This window comes from Fusarium venenatum, assembly GCF_020744135.1.
Source record: "Fusarium venenatum strain MPI-CAGE-CH-0201 chromosome Unknown EDB82scaffold_4, whole genome shotgun sequence".
NCBI classification, from domain to species: domain Eukaryota; kingdom Fungi; phylum Ascomycota; class Sordariomycetes; order Hypocreales; family Nectriaceae; genus Fusarium; species Fusarium venenatum.
In genome coordinates this window covers 7251003-7263603 of record NW_027072132.1, presented here as the reverse complement: position 1 = coordinate 7263603, position 12601 = coordinate 7251003, and the positions used below count along the sequence as shown (strand labels likewise).

General features: G+C 45.9%; 6 protein-coding genes and 1 non-coding gene across 7 annotated transcripts; 4 read left to right on the top strand and 3 right to left on the bottom strand.

Moving 5' to 3' along the window:
- Positions 1–8: 8 nt before the first annotated feature.
- Positions 9–2221, top strand: EDB82DRAFT_518220 (fungal-specific transcription factor domain-containing protein). The gene is made up of 6 exons (XM_025725742.2): positions 9–416; positions 467–587; positions 651–867; positions 922–1218; positions 1266–1946; positions 1997–2221. Exons 1-6 carry the CDS (start codon positions 170–172, stop codon positions 2132–2134), a joined length of 1701 nt encoding a protein of 566 aa, XP_025594311.2. The 5' UTR covers positions 9–169; the 3' UTR covers positions 2135–2221.
- Positions 2222–2357: 136 nt separating this feature from the next.
- Positions 2358–3575, top strand: EDB82DRAFT_453473 (RTA1 like protein-domain-containing protein). The gene is made up of 2 exons (XM_025725741.2): positions 2358–2676; positions 2736–3575. Exons 1-2 carry the CDS (start codon positions 2499–2501, stop codon positions 3437–3439), a joined length of 882 nt encoding a protein of 293 aa, XP_025594310.1. The 5' UTR covers positions 2358–2498; the 3' UTR covers positions 3440–3575.
- A 43-nt stretch (positions 3576–3618) lies between these two features.
- On the top strand, positions 3619–5303 carry EDB82DRAFT_518218 (uncharacterized protein). Its single transcript, XM_025725740.2, has 2 exons — positions 3619–4050; positions 4098–5303. The coding sequence occupies exons 1-2, from the start codon at positions 3940–3942 to the stop codon at positions 5262–5264; spliced, it is 1278 nt and encodes a 425-aa protein (XP_025594309.1). The 5' UTR covers positions 3619–3939; the 3' UTR covers positions 5265–5303.
- A 51-nt stretch (positions 5304–5354) lies between these two features.
- On the bottom strand, positions 5355–6335 carry EDB82DRAFT_548820 (RTA1 like protein-domain-containing protein; the record flags this gene model as incomplete). Its single annotated transcript, XM_025725739.1, has 3 exons — positions 5355–5788; positions 5843–6091; positions 6143–6335. 3 exons carry the CDS (start codon positions 6333–6335, stop codon positions 5355–5357), a joined length of 876 nt encoding a protein of 291 aa, XP_025594308.1.
- A 1011-nt stretch (positions 6336–7346) lies between these two features.
- EDB82DRAFT_t291 lies at positions 7347–7431 on the top strand. Its single transcript has one exon. It is a non-coding gene; the product is annotated as a tRNA-Tyr (tRNA).
- Positions 7432–7927: 496 nt separating this feature from the next.
- Positions 7928–8383, bottom strand: EDB82DRAFT_530938 (uncharacterized protein; the record flags this gene model as incomplete). The annotated part of the gene is made up of 1 exon (XM_025725738.1): positions 7928–8383. One exon carries the CDS (start codon positions 8381–8383, stop codon positions 7928–7930), a length of 456 nt encoding a protein of 151 aa, XP_025594307.1.
- A 2071-nt stretch (positions 8384–10454) lies between these two features.
- On the bottom strand, positions 10455–11978 carry EDB82DRAFT_530937 (uncharacterized protein; the record flags this gene model as incomplete). Its single annotated transcript, XM_025725737.1, has 6 exons — positions 10455–11226; positions 11279–11310; positions 11366–11398; positions 11458–11539; positions 11588–11715; positions 11868–11978. 6 exons carry the CDS (start codon positions 11976–11978, stop codon positions 10455–10457), a joined length of 1158 nt encoding a protein of 385 aa, XP_025594306.1.
- Between the last annotated feature and the right edge of the window lie 623 nt (positions 11979–12601).

Sequence of the window (12601 nt, the reverse complement as noted above, 5' to 3'; positions counted from 1 at the left end):
CCACAAACGTGAGCAATCTTCAACGATAACCCGAGCCTCCCTTTCGCTTCTTCTCGCATTGTCGATCCCCGAAACTTATCTAGGCCTGCCATATTTTATATGTAGAACTAGCTCTGTTCATTACGATTTAAGTTCGCTGCCAAGTCTCAGACTTACCCCAGTAAAAACCATGTCCGGAGACTCCCGCTCATCTCAATCACCTCAAGTGCCCTCAGGTTCAGAATCAGACTTGGGCGCACTCTCACCATTCTCATGCCAACTATGCAGATTCAGAAAATTAAAATGCGACAAAGCGATCCCCATGTGTGGCCGTTGTGCCAAGACCAACGAGAAATGCGATTATCCGGCTGCGCGAAAAAAGCCTGTGATTAATCCGGCTATGAGACCGCGATTACGCGACATGCAAAGTCGAATCCGTACGTATTACTTACTTCTTGATGCACAGTGAAGATATTGACTGGTGTAGGGGATTTGGAGGCGAGACTGGAATCACAGAATAGTCCGCCCGAGTTCCAACCCTTCAGTACGGAACTCATTGACACGGGTCGATTTGAGAGGTTGCCGCCTCCTCATATTGTTGATGAGCTGTGAGTGAGAACTGAGAATTTATATGAGATATAGAGATCAATAAGTCTAACATAGATTGAAAGAACGACTATTTACTTCACGAAACTCCAGTCCGACTCATTCATGATTCATGGTGAGAGATATATTGCCTCTCTGTACAGACCGACACATATGCAACCACCCATGTGCCTACAATATGCGATATTGGCCGCCGGGGCAAGTGCATCGCAGACGTATGGGCATATGGCTGAGGCATTCTATGTACGAGCGCGGCAGTATATCCAAGCAGACGAGATGAAGGTATGCATACATTCACTGAACATGTCAAAGTGCAAAACGCTGATGTCTTAACAGAGTGATAGTGAACAGGTTTCACTAGCCCACTGTCAAGCTTGGGTTCTCATTGGTCATTTTGAAGCACAACATCTATGGTTCTCGCGAGCGTCGATGAGTGTTGCCAGATCTATTCGATTGGCTCACATACTTGGTCTGCACCGTCTTGATGGCAAAAATTCCGCTGGCTTGACTTTACCTCCGGCACTGGACTTTACCGAAGAGGAAGAACGGAGGAAGACATTTTGGGTTGTCTTTACGACCGACAGGATCACGAGTAGTACTGGTGGTTGGCCCACAATGATGGACTGGCGAAGCGTACGTACCTCTAACTCTCGATTGACATCTCAACTAATTTCGACCAGATACAAACACGGTTACCAACGTCGATCGATGCCTTTCTATCCAGTACTCCAGTACCTACCATAACCCTCAAGCAAGCTCTCGGCCAAGGCATGTTTGAGCTTTCCACCAGCGCATGCAGAGTCATCGCAGTTCACTTGTTCAATGAGTGTTTCAACTTCTCCCGAGCAAGCGAGGAAGATGAAGATAACAATGATTGGACCCAACTGCAGAAACTAGACGAGGCTGTGACCAACGCTTTCGCAACTTTGCCTTCGGACTTGCGATGTCCGGAGAACATGGACAATCCCGCTGCTGTTCTTATTAACCTGCAGCTGCACACAGCAATGATATGCATTCACCGTGCAGTGACGACTCGTTCACAGATGGACATGTCTCTGCTTCCACATATCAACTCTCGCGTCATGGAATCTGCGCTTCAAATCATGATGACTGTGGCACTTGTCTCTGACCTTGGTATCAGATTCCGAAACCCACTGGTGTCATTCGCTACTTTCGTCGCAGCATCATTTTTCCTAACGGACTTTACAACGAGTGGTAATCGTCAAAGCGAGGACAATTTCACGGCTCTCATGAGTGTCATGAGTGAGGTTGGCAAGACCAACATGTTTGCGGCTTCACTAGCTGTTCGGTTAGCGCATAACATGAGAGCTTGTGCTGTGGATCACGGCACTGTCGGGAAGGTGAGTTGCAAAACATGTCAAAATTAAGCAATAACTAATTTATTCGACAGGTTGAGATGTTAATGGCTGATCTCGATATTGACGCGCCAATTCCTGGTCAAGAAGATGCGGAGAATGGGATTGTGGTGCTTTGTCCAATTGTACCAAAACCGGGACCGATTAGCTTGGATGATGGTCTGTTTTGGTAGACTGGACTTGCCTGTCGGGCTTATCTCGCTGTTATGCAATAATTAGAAAGTAGATCTGATCTCAATACGAATTTACTTTAAACGATCACAGCCCACGATTAGATTCGGCCGAAGCGTGGGTCAAGGCTCGGGCCTCGTTCAGATTCGTATACGAACCTCGCTCAACCTCGCTCGCGCCCGTGGCCAAGCCACAAAAAAAAACGACAAGTTCCACTAAGGAATTGCAAAGCGACGTAGAGTCCCTGGCAATCCCGAGTCATCAGCTTGTATAAAGTATTAAAAGTGTCTGCTCCTTTCCCATCACATGTCTTTCGTTTCCTTCCATACCGACAGTCATCTTTGAGCGTGTTTTATCATTTTAATCATGGCCGACGCTTCTTATGACGCCGATGCGTTCGACTTTAAGCTCTACCGCTACGACCCTTCACTACCAGCAGCAGTCGTTAGCGTCGTCGTTTTCGCCATTCTCACAGCAGCCCATACATGGAGATTGATCCGTGTGCGGGCTTACTACTTCACAGCATTTACAATCGGTGGCCTCTGTAAGTTGACAAACTACCCATCATCTCAACCAGCTTCAGCTAACAGGTTATTTCTCAAGTCGAAACAATAGGTTACGCCGGTAGAATATGGGGTCACTTCGATAAAGAATCCGTCGGCGGCTTCGTCCTCCAAGCCATTCCCATCCTCGTCGCACCCGCTCTCTTCGCCGCATCGATTTACATGATCCTCGGCCGATTGATCCGAACCGTCGGCGCGTCTCATTTATCGCTTATACCTGTTCAATGGGTTACACGCATTTTTGTGACTGGCGATGTCATCGCGTTTGGTCTCCAGGCTGGTGGCGGAGGAATTCAGTCCGCCGGTACACTGGACCTTTACGAGATGGGCGAGAAGATCATTATCGCAGGTCTATTGGTTCAGATTGTGGTCTTTGGCTTCTTTGTCGTCACATCGTTCCTTTTCCACTGGCGATTGAAGAAGTGTCCTACTCCCGAGTCTTTGCGAGGTGTCGTCCCGTGGCAGCGATATTTATTCGTCCTTTACGTTTCGAGTTTTCTTATCCTCGTCCGAAGTATTTTCCGCGTGGTGGAGTATCTACAGGGCAACAAGGGATATCTCATTTCACACGAGGTCTACTTGTATGTGTTTGATGCTATTCTGATGGCTCTTGTTATGGTCATTCTTGTGGTCTGGTATGTCGAGTCGTTGCAGAAGGACACCAAGACTTCGGATGCGGAGAACGTCGAATTGTCGGCGTATGAGACCTCTGAACTCAGCGACGACCGTCAGCGACGGAAGTAAGCCAGCAGCTGTCTGGGAACTTCATTCACAGCGAGATTTATCAGAATTCATTCTATCAGTTCCGGTGCTTGTTCATTACCATTTTCTTTGTTCGCCGATGAAATAGACTAGTTTGCATCTTGAATAGAATCAGCGTCATTTTCTTGAAGTTCTAAAGCCGTAATGACATTGTCAATTGAGTTCGACCTGACCATTCATCCGTACCGTCTCGGAAACGTCCGAACTGGAAAAGACACGACCGGGATCTCCGTTGGCAGCTAACTATTCTTGGTTAAAGATTGGCAAGTGGTGGATCTGGATGAACGATCTTCCCAGATTGACCTATCAAGCAGCCAAGCCACGTCCGACCATCTTCGCTCAGACCTCGTTTGACTTCGTATCGTGCCGTTCAATTTCCCCAACCAACAAAACCTAGCATCTCGCTCCCTTACCTCCAACTTTCTTTTTTCCCATCTAATTCCTCGTTTATCAAAATTTTAATTACTAGTCTCACCCTTGCCATGAGCGACGCAGAAGATGACGCATCAGCCTTAAGGAAGGGTGCTAAATTGCGTCGTGGCCACAAAAAGGTGAAAACGGGATGCACTGATTGCAGGAGGCGTCGTGTAAAGGTGAGTACAATCTTAGCAAACAATACAATTGATACTGATGCGGTTAGTGCACTGAGGAAAAGCCTAAATGTCGTGCTTGTCAGCGACGTGGAGCTGAATGCGAATACCCATTTTCCCAAGCAGGATCCCTCTCTGTAGACCACCCTTCACATTCACCAGCCTCGCATGCCAGCTTTGGACCCTCGCCTCGGCCTCGACATTTTTCTCCACTTCCTGGTCTCGCAGCTATCCTAAGAGAGCAACCATCAGATCAAGCGACTACCGAATTTGGAATCAGAGACATGGCACTTCTCCATCATTGGACCATCTCCACCTGCCATGATATATACAAGAACTCAGCCTTGTCGCTTACGTTTCAACACACATTTCCACAAATTGCCTTCAAACATCCGTTTGTGATGCGGCTTCTGCTCGGTCTTTCTGCTCTCCACCTCGCATACCTCCAGCCAAACGAGAGATTGAGACATGTAGGAGAAGCTTCCCGTTATCACAACCAAAGCTTGAAGGGTTTTAACGAAACAATAAAGCTACCTCCGGAAGAAGTCTCTGATGCATTATTCGCATGGTCATCACTCAATGCGCTCTATGTATTCGGTATTCAAGGTCGCCTGGGTCATGACCTTTGGGATGATTCAGAACGGATAAGCCGTAAAGATCGTATACTGGGCTTGAGCTGGGTTCCAATGCTCCGCGGTGTTCAGACTATGATCGATCCGTGTTTTTACGAATTGAGAGATGGTCCCTTGAGGGATCTCTTGACGATTGGTAACTTTGACGAGCTGGACCTCAACCAGCACTCGCACCCTGCTGATCAGCATTTCTGTCGCACGAGAGAAGTATGGAAGAGCAACCCCGATGAGCAAACGTACGAGGACACATTACAAGTCCTCAGAAGGTGCCACATGTTCATGGAACAATTCTCGTCAATGGAAATCGAGTCACCAGGCGAGTCAATCTTTAACAGATCATGGCAAGGTGCCTTCTTACTTGTGCCATTTGCCCCCGAGGCGTACTTTACATTGTTGCAACAGCGACAGCCACCAGCCCTGATATTGTATGCGTTTTACGGAGCACTTTTGCATCGATTTATGCACGATACCTGGTTTATGGAAGGATGGGGTCAAGATATAGTGGAGGTAGTAACGGATTTACTGGGTTCATATTGGAGGGAATGGATTGCTTGGCCTCTTCAAGTTGTCGGTACAACATCATAAACATAGGAAACTTTAATCTAATTGACATTTATAACCATAATCCCCTGTCTGGAAACGTCTTGACCAACGCCTTTAAAGATAACATCGAAATTACGCGCACGACGAGAACGCTCCCATGCTGTACCCTTTACCACCCCTTCTCTCGTCCAAGATGGCAGTTATCTCAGATGGATGGAACCAGTTGAAGATTACCATAACGAGGAACATCAAGAGTGCGTCGAAGATGTAGAGATAAATCTCATGCTGAAGAAGGAAACCGCTGTTGCCTTGCAAATACTCAATCGCTCTGAAAAGTGATCGAACCATGATAAGGAAACTGCAAACGTAAAGCACCATCATGTGCTTCTTCCATGGGAGTCCGCTGGTCGACCGGCCTGTTGGGTTTTCACTGATAGCTCGATGAAAGGATATGGCGATGATGACAAAAACGCCGAAGAAGATCAGTTGGACAAATAATCCAGCAATAATGATTTTCGCTCCTGCATCTAACGCCTCGAGTGTACCAGAAGACTGGTAGCCACCACCTGTGTCCGCATATTAGTATCAATTTCACAAAGCATGCGCCAGAGTTTACTAACCTCCACCTTGCAGAAAGAATGATAGTATGTCTCCAGTCACAAAGATCTTAGTCATCCACTTCTTGCTGATCATCACCCGCCCTTCTCCATCAATCATCTCAACGATTCTACCAAGCTCCATATAAATGGTGGCAGCAAAGAGTGCTGGAGCGACGAGCAGAAAGATACTTTGGATGATATAAGGGCCCAATTCCCAATTTGGGGTTTCGTTGGCAGACTTGCATCTCGCAGCATATCCAATAACCTCAACTAAAAACAGATCAGCATGGATTTATGTTAAGCACGTGGTAAGGTTCATACGTAAACCACCAATAGCTAAAGGAATCGTAAACCAGGATCGTCCTCGGTAAAGTTGCCAGGTGTGAAAGATTGTGGTGCCGATATAAAGGAGGGTGAATATGACACCGCCAGCCATTGATGGATCGTAGTGATACAGCTTGAAGCCACCCGCGTCCCCGGCATCAGCCGATGCGTCTCGTTGGTACATGTCCATTGTTGGTGTTGAGGATTAAAAAGTCGGAAAAATTAGAGAATGAATGAAAGTTCAAATGATGAACAAACGTCTAGTAAAATATTGTCAATGAGCTGATGTGTCAATCAGAAACTCGAAAAAAAAATGATGGTACAAAGAGCGAAAGGAAAAGGAGGCTTGATTGTTCGATAGTCTAAATCTAATCTTTGGGAGTTTTGGCCATCTTTATAAATCTTCCATCGCAAAAACCCCTAAAATTAGACATGAGAAACTTGACCTTCATTAGCAAATGGTTGACAATTGGCGTATTCACGGGCCAAGCACTCCAGTAGTAGCAACGACTAAGCCACGCTCATGTTTCCCCTGCGTTTGACAGTCTCGTTCAACCTCGTTTAGCTTCGTTCACCAACGCTCGGTCATGTAGTGGATCTCAGATACCGTTTCAATGCATCGGATTTAACTCAATAAGGCTAGAGGAACTGGACCTGGCCGATCTGACAGCCGTAGTCAGGCGAATGAGATTGACCTTTGCTCAGACATCCACTCGTTCTTCTGGAACGCGACAAGGTGTCTTTTCGCTGATGTTTCTGGCGAATCAATGACTGTGCGTTCCTGAGCCGGAGAATTCTGCCTTGTCTTATCGGGGCCCCCGTCGTAGTCTAGTCAGGGATGGAAACGTTTAAATGCCAATGGTATTGCTACGGGCTTGATGTTGTCTGTGTATACGGGGAACGAGAAACGCGTACTCGGGCGTTAACTAGCGGACCGGACGGTCAATGTACGGGGCTATGTATACTACTCACGAATCACGTCTGTAAATTACAGGTTTAAGATTTCTACAGTTACAGGCGACTAGATAGTATCTGAAAGTTGCTTTCATCCAATAAAAAAAAAAAAAAAAGTGAAATGCAGATAGTAGTAGAAATGGGAGTTGTTAAATGTGTTATGCTGGGTTACAATACAGAGAGCCGATATAGTTGCTGTTATCAAACTCTCGCAGCATCAATAGCTATTCCTCCGATTCGGAGATCTCCCCGAATAGCTCAGCTGGAAGAGCGTTCGACTGTAATTGTTATATGTCATCGAAAGGTCACTTGTTCGATCCAGGTTTCGGGGAGCTGTTTTTTTGCATTTTCGCGCTGTTTTTTTCTTCTAGACTTTGGCTCCCCCTCCACGTGATAAATCCTTCCAATGCGTCAATTCACTTTCCCAATATTCAAGTTGGGACATGGAGAACTTAGAGGCATTGCCCATTTCCACGATAATTTTACTAAATCCACCGAATCATAGAATTGATTGAAATCTGACTTGAGTGACTCATAGAATCTTGCTTCATGATATTGATATCGATTCTTTAAAAGTTCTATGTGACAGCAACAGTTAACCATATTTTTCCCTAGATGTACCGTACCGTACTCTATATGCCAAAACCAACATTGCAACACTAAATGGAAAACCACCCGAATTTCTGAACAACAAGCGACCGCAAGCCAGGTATATCTGTTGGACTTATGTTAATGCCATCGGCCAAACTCAAGGTCACAAAAGCTGACCGACGGCAATTTACAGCATCTGGAAGTACAGAAACGCAGCATATACCTCGCCTGGCCAACTCAACTGCAATGCCAAAATGAAAAGGCCTCGAGTGTCGCGTGGCCTGCAATCTTCGTCGCCATCGAATTGGCACTTTCTGTCGAGACATTGAGTTCTGTCCAGAAGAGACCATTGGGGCCCCTCCACATCGGCGTCCTGCCGCGACGCTCACCTGGATGGCATACGAGGTTGATGACAATCAAAGGGCATCCGCGATTTTTTGCCATCTCGCTGTACTTCTCCATGGTGATTTGCCCATTCAAGTCGTCGACAATGAAATCCGTAAACACATAACAAGTGTTAAACGAATCTTTGGACTGCGCGACTGGGACCCCGTCTTCACGATAGCCGAGTCCCAGGAGACGTTTGACATCCCAAATCGTGATTTGATCGTCAAGTTTGTTGGCGACGACAGACGTCGGGACGTCTGGGTATCCGTTGATGAGGATGATGGGCAAAGCTGGTTGTCCGTGCATGGCTTGAGCCCAGATGTTAGCTTGACCATGACACAAACGAGGGAATGTTGGGGTCTGGTTAGACTTACTGGTATCTTTTTCGGAATTTGGGATGTTGTGAAAGGAAGTAGATGAAGAAATCTTTAGCAGTCTGGAAAGTTGTGGAAGGGAGTAGATGATAATATGTTAAGATGTCTTTGTTGTTGTATCATTGTAAGGGGGAGCGACTCAATTTATATTCCTCAGATCTGTGAACCGAAGTCTAAATGTTTGTGATGTTCTTTACATTCTAAACTGAAAGTATATACTAATGAGGAACTCAATACAGTAAGTTGACATCTTTGAAGAACTGACTTTCTTGATCAGATTTTCTTTGTGATACACAAGCTACTGAACTCTTTAATACGGGTTTTTGAAAGAAGGAGCTTTTGCTAGGCTGTACACAGTGGCTGTTCTCCTGCTCCCAACAATAGTTCAACAACTTCGTGGTGTCCTTTGACAATTATCTTGAAACGAATACAAACCGTCAATCTTGATCTCAGACACCGTCTAAATGTCCTTTTCATGAAATGAGTGTGATTTATTAAAATAGGACAAGGCTTTACCAGATGTCGTAGAACCCAAGTCACGCAGGATAACACAAGGTTGGTGGCAAAAGTAAACTTTCTTCATTGGATGCTTCATTTTGCTCTTCGTTGCTTGGTCAGTACATTCTTCTTAAACATCCTGAACAGAAGAACTATAGGAACAGTGATATTGCATGTAACCCAATCTGCCACACAGGAACTACAGCAAACTTTAGGTTTATGGCATTTTTGAGAGTACAATAAAATTCCTTTTGATTACGTTTTCTAGCCAAGGTAAGCAAGAAAAAAAAAACCCATCTTAGTAGCTCCCAGTCTCGGCTCGAGTTTTGCACAACGCCATGGCGGTGACCGCGCTCATCTATCATTACTGTAAAGCATGGCCACCTGCAGATGATTTCTCTTTTCTCTTCTCATCACAGTCCCATAACTATGGTGCACACTCGGCTTTACACAGCGATCTTCGGCACTTGAGCACACCGAACCAGACCAACACGCAATACCCACCCTTTCTCGTATCTTTATCTCTAACTCAAAACCAAAGCGAAGCGGGAGCGGATCAGAAGAGAAGGCCCTTGTGATTCGACATATCTGACTCCTTTAGGCAAATACAAGGGCAAAATCTAACGATATATCAACAAAATCTTAACCCAGATACAGTTTTAGAGTGGGGGTGTGTCTGCCATGCCTAATAAAATATTAGTTTTACATTTCAGAGAAACTCCTTCATCTTTCCACCTCTCAACAATAACATAATCTTACTATTCACAGATCCAAAACTATCAGAAATCCCCCAAATACAATCGCTAATTATCGAGTACGATTACGAATCACCATGAATGCAACACGTCGTATTTTATGTGAGGCGTGTCATTGGCCACGATCACCTCTCTGTGGCACCAAAACTCAGAAGCATAGCAATAACAATAGGAGATATAGTATTGAAAAGGATATTTCATTCGTGTAGCTCCGTTGCCACCTTTTCCACCTGGCACCATCGTTTCCTTCCCGCTTCCCCCAGCCGATAGAGGCAACATCCGCCGACAACCTTGTTCCACTGCTGCTGCTCAAAAAGCCAAATAGCGCGGGAGAACAAGCCTACTGCGATAAGGTACAGAAGACAGGTCGAAGTGACGAAAACATATTGTAGCTTTGCAGATGAACCGCCCCTGTACAGGTCCATGTTAGTTAAAGATACTTCAATGGGACACGTGGTTAATGGTCACACGTGGAAAGTATGTTTTTTTTCCAGACTGTAACCTAGTCATGAAGGGAACTTTAACGTAGTAAAACTCCTGTATATAACCTCAATAACAAAAAAAAAAAAAAAAAAAAAAAAAATACAAATTGATCTGCAAAAGCTATAAGACTGTGATAACTGACTTTAGCTTTCGAATGTAATGTATAGCAATATTATATGAAGTTTCTTCTACGAGACATAATCAAGTCCTCCATTGAATGAGACGGTCCAATTTCGACTAAGCTTCTTCTTCTTCCTCCGATCCACACTATAATGAGCAACCGGAACACTTGACATTTCCATCCTTCTCGAAATACTTAGTGCCGCTACGACCTTGTCGGCCCGATGATCCAGGGTTTCCAGAATAACTCGAGCAAAGTCCACCACCGGGGAGCGAAGCAAAATCGCCAAACTGACAGTTCGGGTTGGAGTCACAACGACTCATACATTCTTCAATGTTGCCTACATAAGTGTTGAAGTCTATCTGATGGAAGAACGTGTTCGAATCGATGTTGACTTCCTGATCACAAATGATTTCGAACTTGCAGCTGCATGTACTTGTTGCCGCGTAAGTTGAGCAGACTGGACCGACAGAGCGCGTTTCAGTTGCAATCACGCTGGTCCGGTCGACATGGGTAGCCTCCTGGGTGATGGTGACGGTATCTGGATCGACAGTGGTAGATAGCGAAGCCGTGCTGGCTTCGAGGGTTGTTGACTCGGTGACATCAGGCAAGTAACGAGTAAGTGTGACTGTATATGTCTTGCCAGGGAGTGTAGTGGTGACAGTGATAGCGGGCCTAGTGGCGGTCACGACCAGAACCTCTGTTGCTGGCCTAGGACCAACAGTTACGATCTCGGGAGTTCTGGTAGCTGCGATGGTAGTCGCTTCAACACCCAAGCAAGCGCAAGCACTGCTGTATTGATCGGGATCGGTGCACGCGCTCGCGTAGGATGGGATGTCGGTTGGCTTGATGATGGTTCCGGTTTCAGCAGCGATATCGCGTCTTGCGAGGTTGCTATAGTAAGTAGTCTCGGTGGTACTAGAGGGGAGTTAGTGACAGTCACTTTCCACAACCAATTTAGTACACGCACGTGCTACGATCGGTCTCGACAACTGTTCTAGTCTACATCCATGTTAGTCGTCACGTTTTGACAAGTTTAAAGTCGAGAAATACTCACATTGACCTGGGTTTGTTGCTCAGGATCCGGTGTCTGAAGACGGTATTAGTACCGGCGCAACATAGTTTTGTTGAATTGTATTCAGCACTTACCACAGTAACAGTGACTGTCCTGACCGGAGGGGTGATAGAAACAGTAAAGGTCTCAGGCTCGAGTGTTAGAATGGTAAAAGCACTGCGAGATATCAGTTTTGTTCGATACACTCTGGGTCATCGAACGTACAACGCATCTGACTGTGTCGCCGTTGCTTCATCAGTCTGAGGACCCAAAGTCTCGGTATCAACCAGAGTCAGAGTCGATGGCTCTCCATATGTCTCGGTCAAGGTAGTCGGCACAGGGACCAGAGTGTACTGTAGAAATGAGGAACAGTCACTTTCGTGCTACGCCTGCATTCGCTTGTGTTTGCAGCTCGACAGTTTTCCGACAGCTCGGTTGCATGCGTCCTAATAGATGAGTTTTCAGCACATGAAACGAAACAACTCGCTGTGATGGAATGGCGTACAGGGATGCAAGTAGCTTGGCTTGTCGCATCCGCAGTCGCTGTGTCGATGGTCACTCGTATACTTGCGGATACCACTGCAAAAAGCAGGAAAGAAACAAGCGCTGTTCTCATGGTGATGGTGATTGAGAAGACGCAGAGAAACGGAACTACAAAATGCTGGACAAAAGAGCGAGTTCTTTAGTTAAAACATTACAGCTACAGACTGACACTGAATGCTTTCTTTGTTGACCCCTTTCGTTAGGCTGCCCCACGAAATTGCATGGGCTGCATTGAGCATAAGGCGTCACGAATCAGCCCTAGCATCTCAGACTATTGATTCTTAGTCGATTCAGATCTTTCGCAGCCAACAAGCCCACAGCCCAACGGTTTTTTTAGTCGATGCAATTTTATCTGTTCTCAAGACTAAGGTCAAATGGGAATTCCAGCTCTTTACTTGACAAAACATCCGCCCAATGATTTGCGAGGATACGAGTGAGATTGAAACTATCCATTCTATTTGGAAATTGATGCAAGCCACCTGATCCTTTCATTCGGCCATGTACCCCGATCTCTTCCCCTGCGACTCATGTCTATGGACAACAACGCCGTTCCCGTTGCGCGTGGCTTTCGAGTCATCGTTCCCGTTCCCCGATCAGATTGTTTCAGCCACAAGCCCCATGAACAAATATGTCCGATGGCAACGGGAGTATTCTAAAAGGAAGGCTTAATTCGCTCCAAGATCATCTATTGTTGAA

Coding starts and splice junctions, on each gene's coding strand:
- EDB82DRAFT_518220 (XM_025725742.2), top strand. CDS start 170: ATGTCCGGAGACTCCCGCTCATCTCAATCACCTCAAGTGCCCTCAGGT. Junction 868..921: donor TCCAAGCAGACGAGATGAAG/GTATGCATACAT, acceptor ATGTCTTAACAG/AGTGATAGTGAACAGGTTTC. Junction 1,947..1,996: donor ATCACGGCACTGTCGGGAAG/GTGAGTTGCAAA, acceptor TTTATTCGACAG/GTTGAGATGTTAATGGCTGA.
- EDB82DRAFT_453473 (XM_025725741.2), top strand. CDS start 2,499: ATGGCCGACGCTTCTTATGACGCCGATGCGTTCGACTTTAAGCTCTAC. Junction 2,677..2,735: donor ATTTACAATCGGTGGCCTCT/GTAAGTTGACAA, acceptor TTATTTCTCAAG/TCGAAACAATAGGTTACGCC.
- EDB82DRAFT_518218 (XM_025725740.2), top strand. CDS start 3,940: ATGAGCGACGCAGAAGATGACGCATCAGCCTTAAGGAAGGGTGCTAAA. Junction 4,051..4,097: donor GCAGGAGGCGTCGTGTAAAG/GTGAGTACAATC, acceptor TGATGCGGTTAG/TGCACTGAGGAAAAGCCTAA.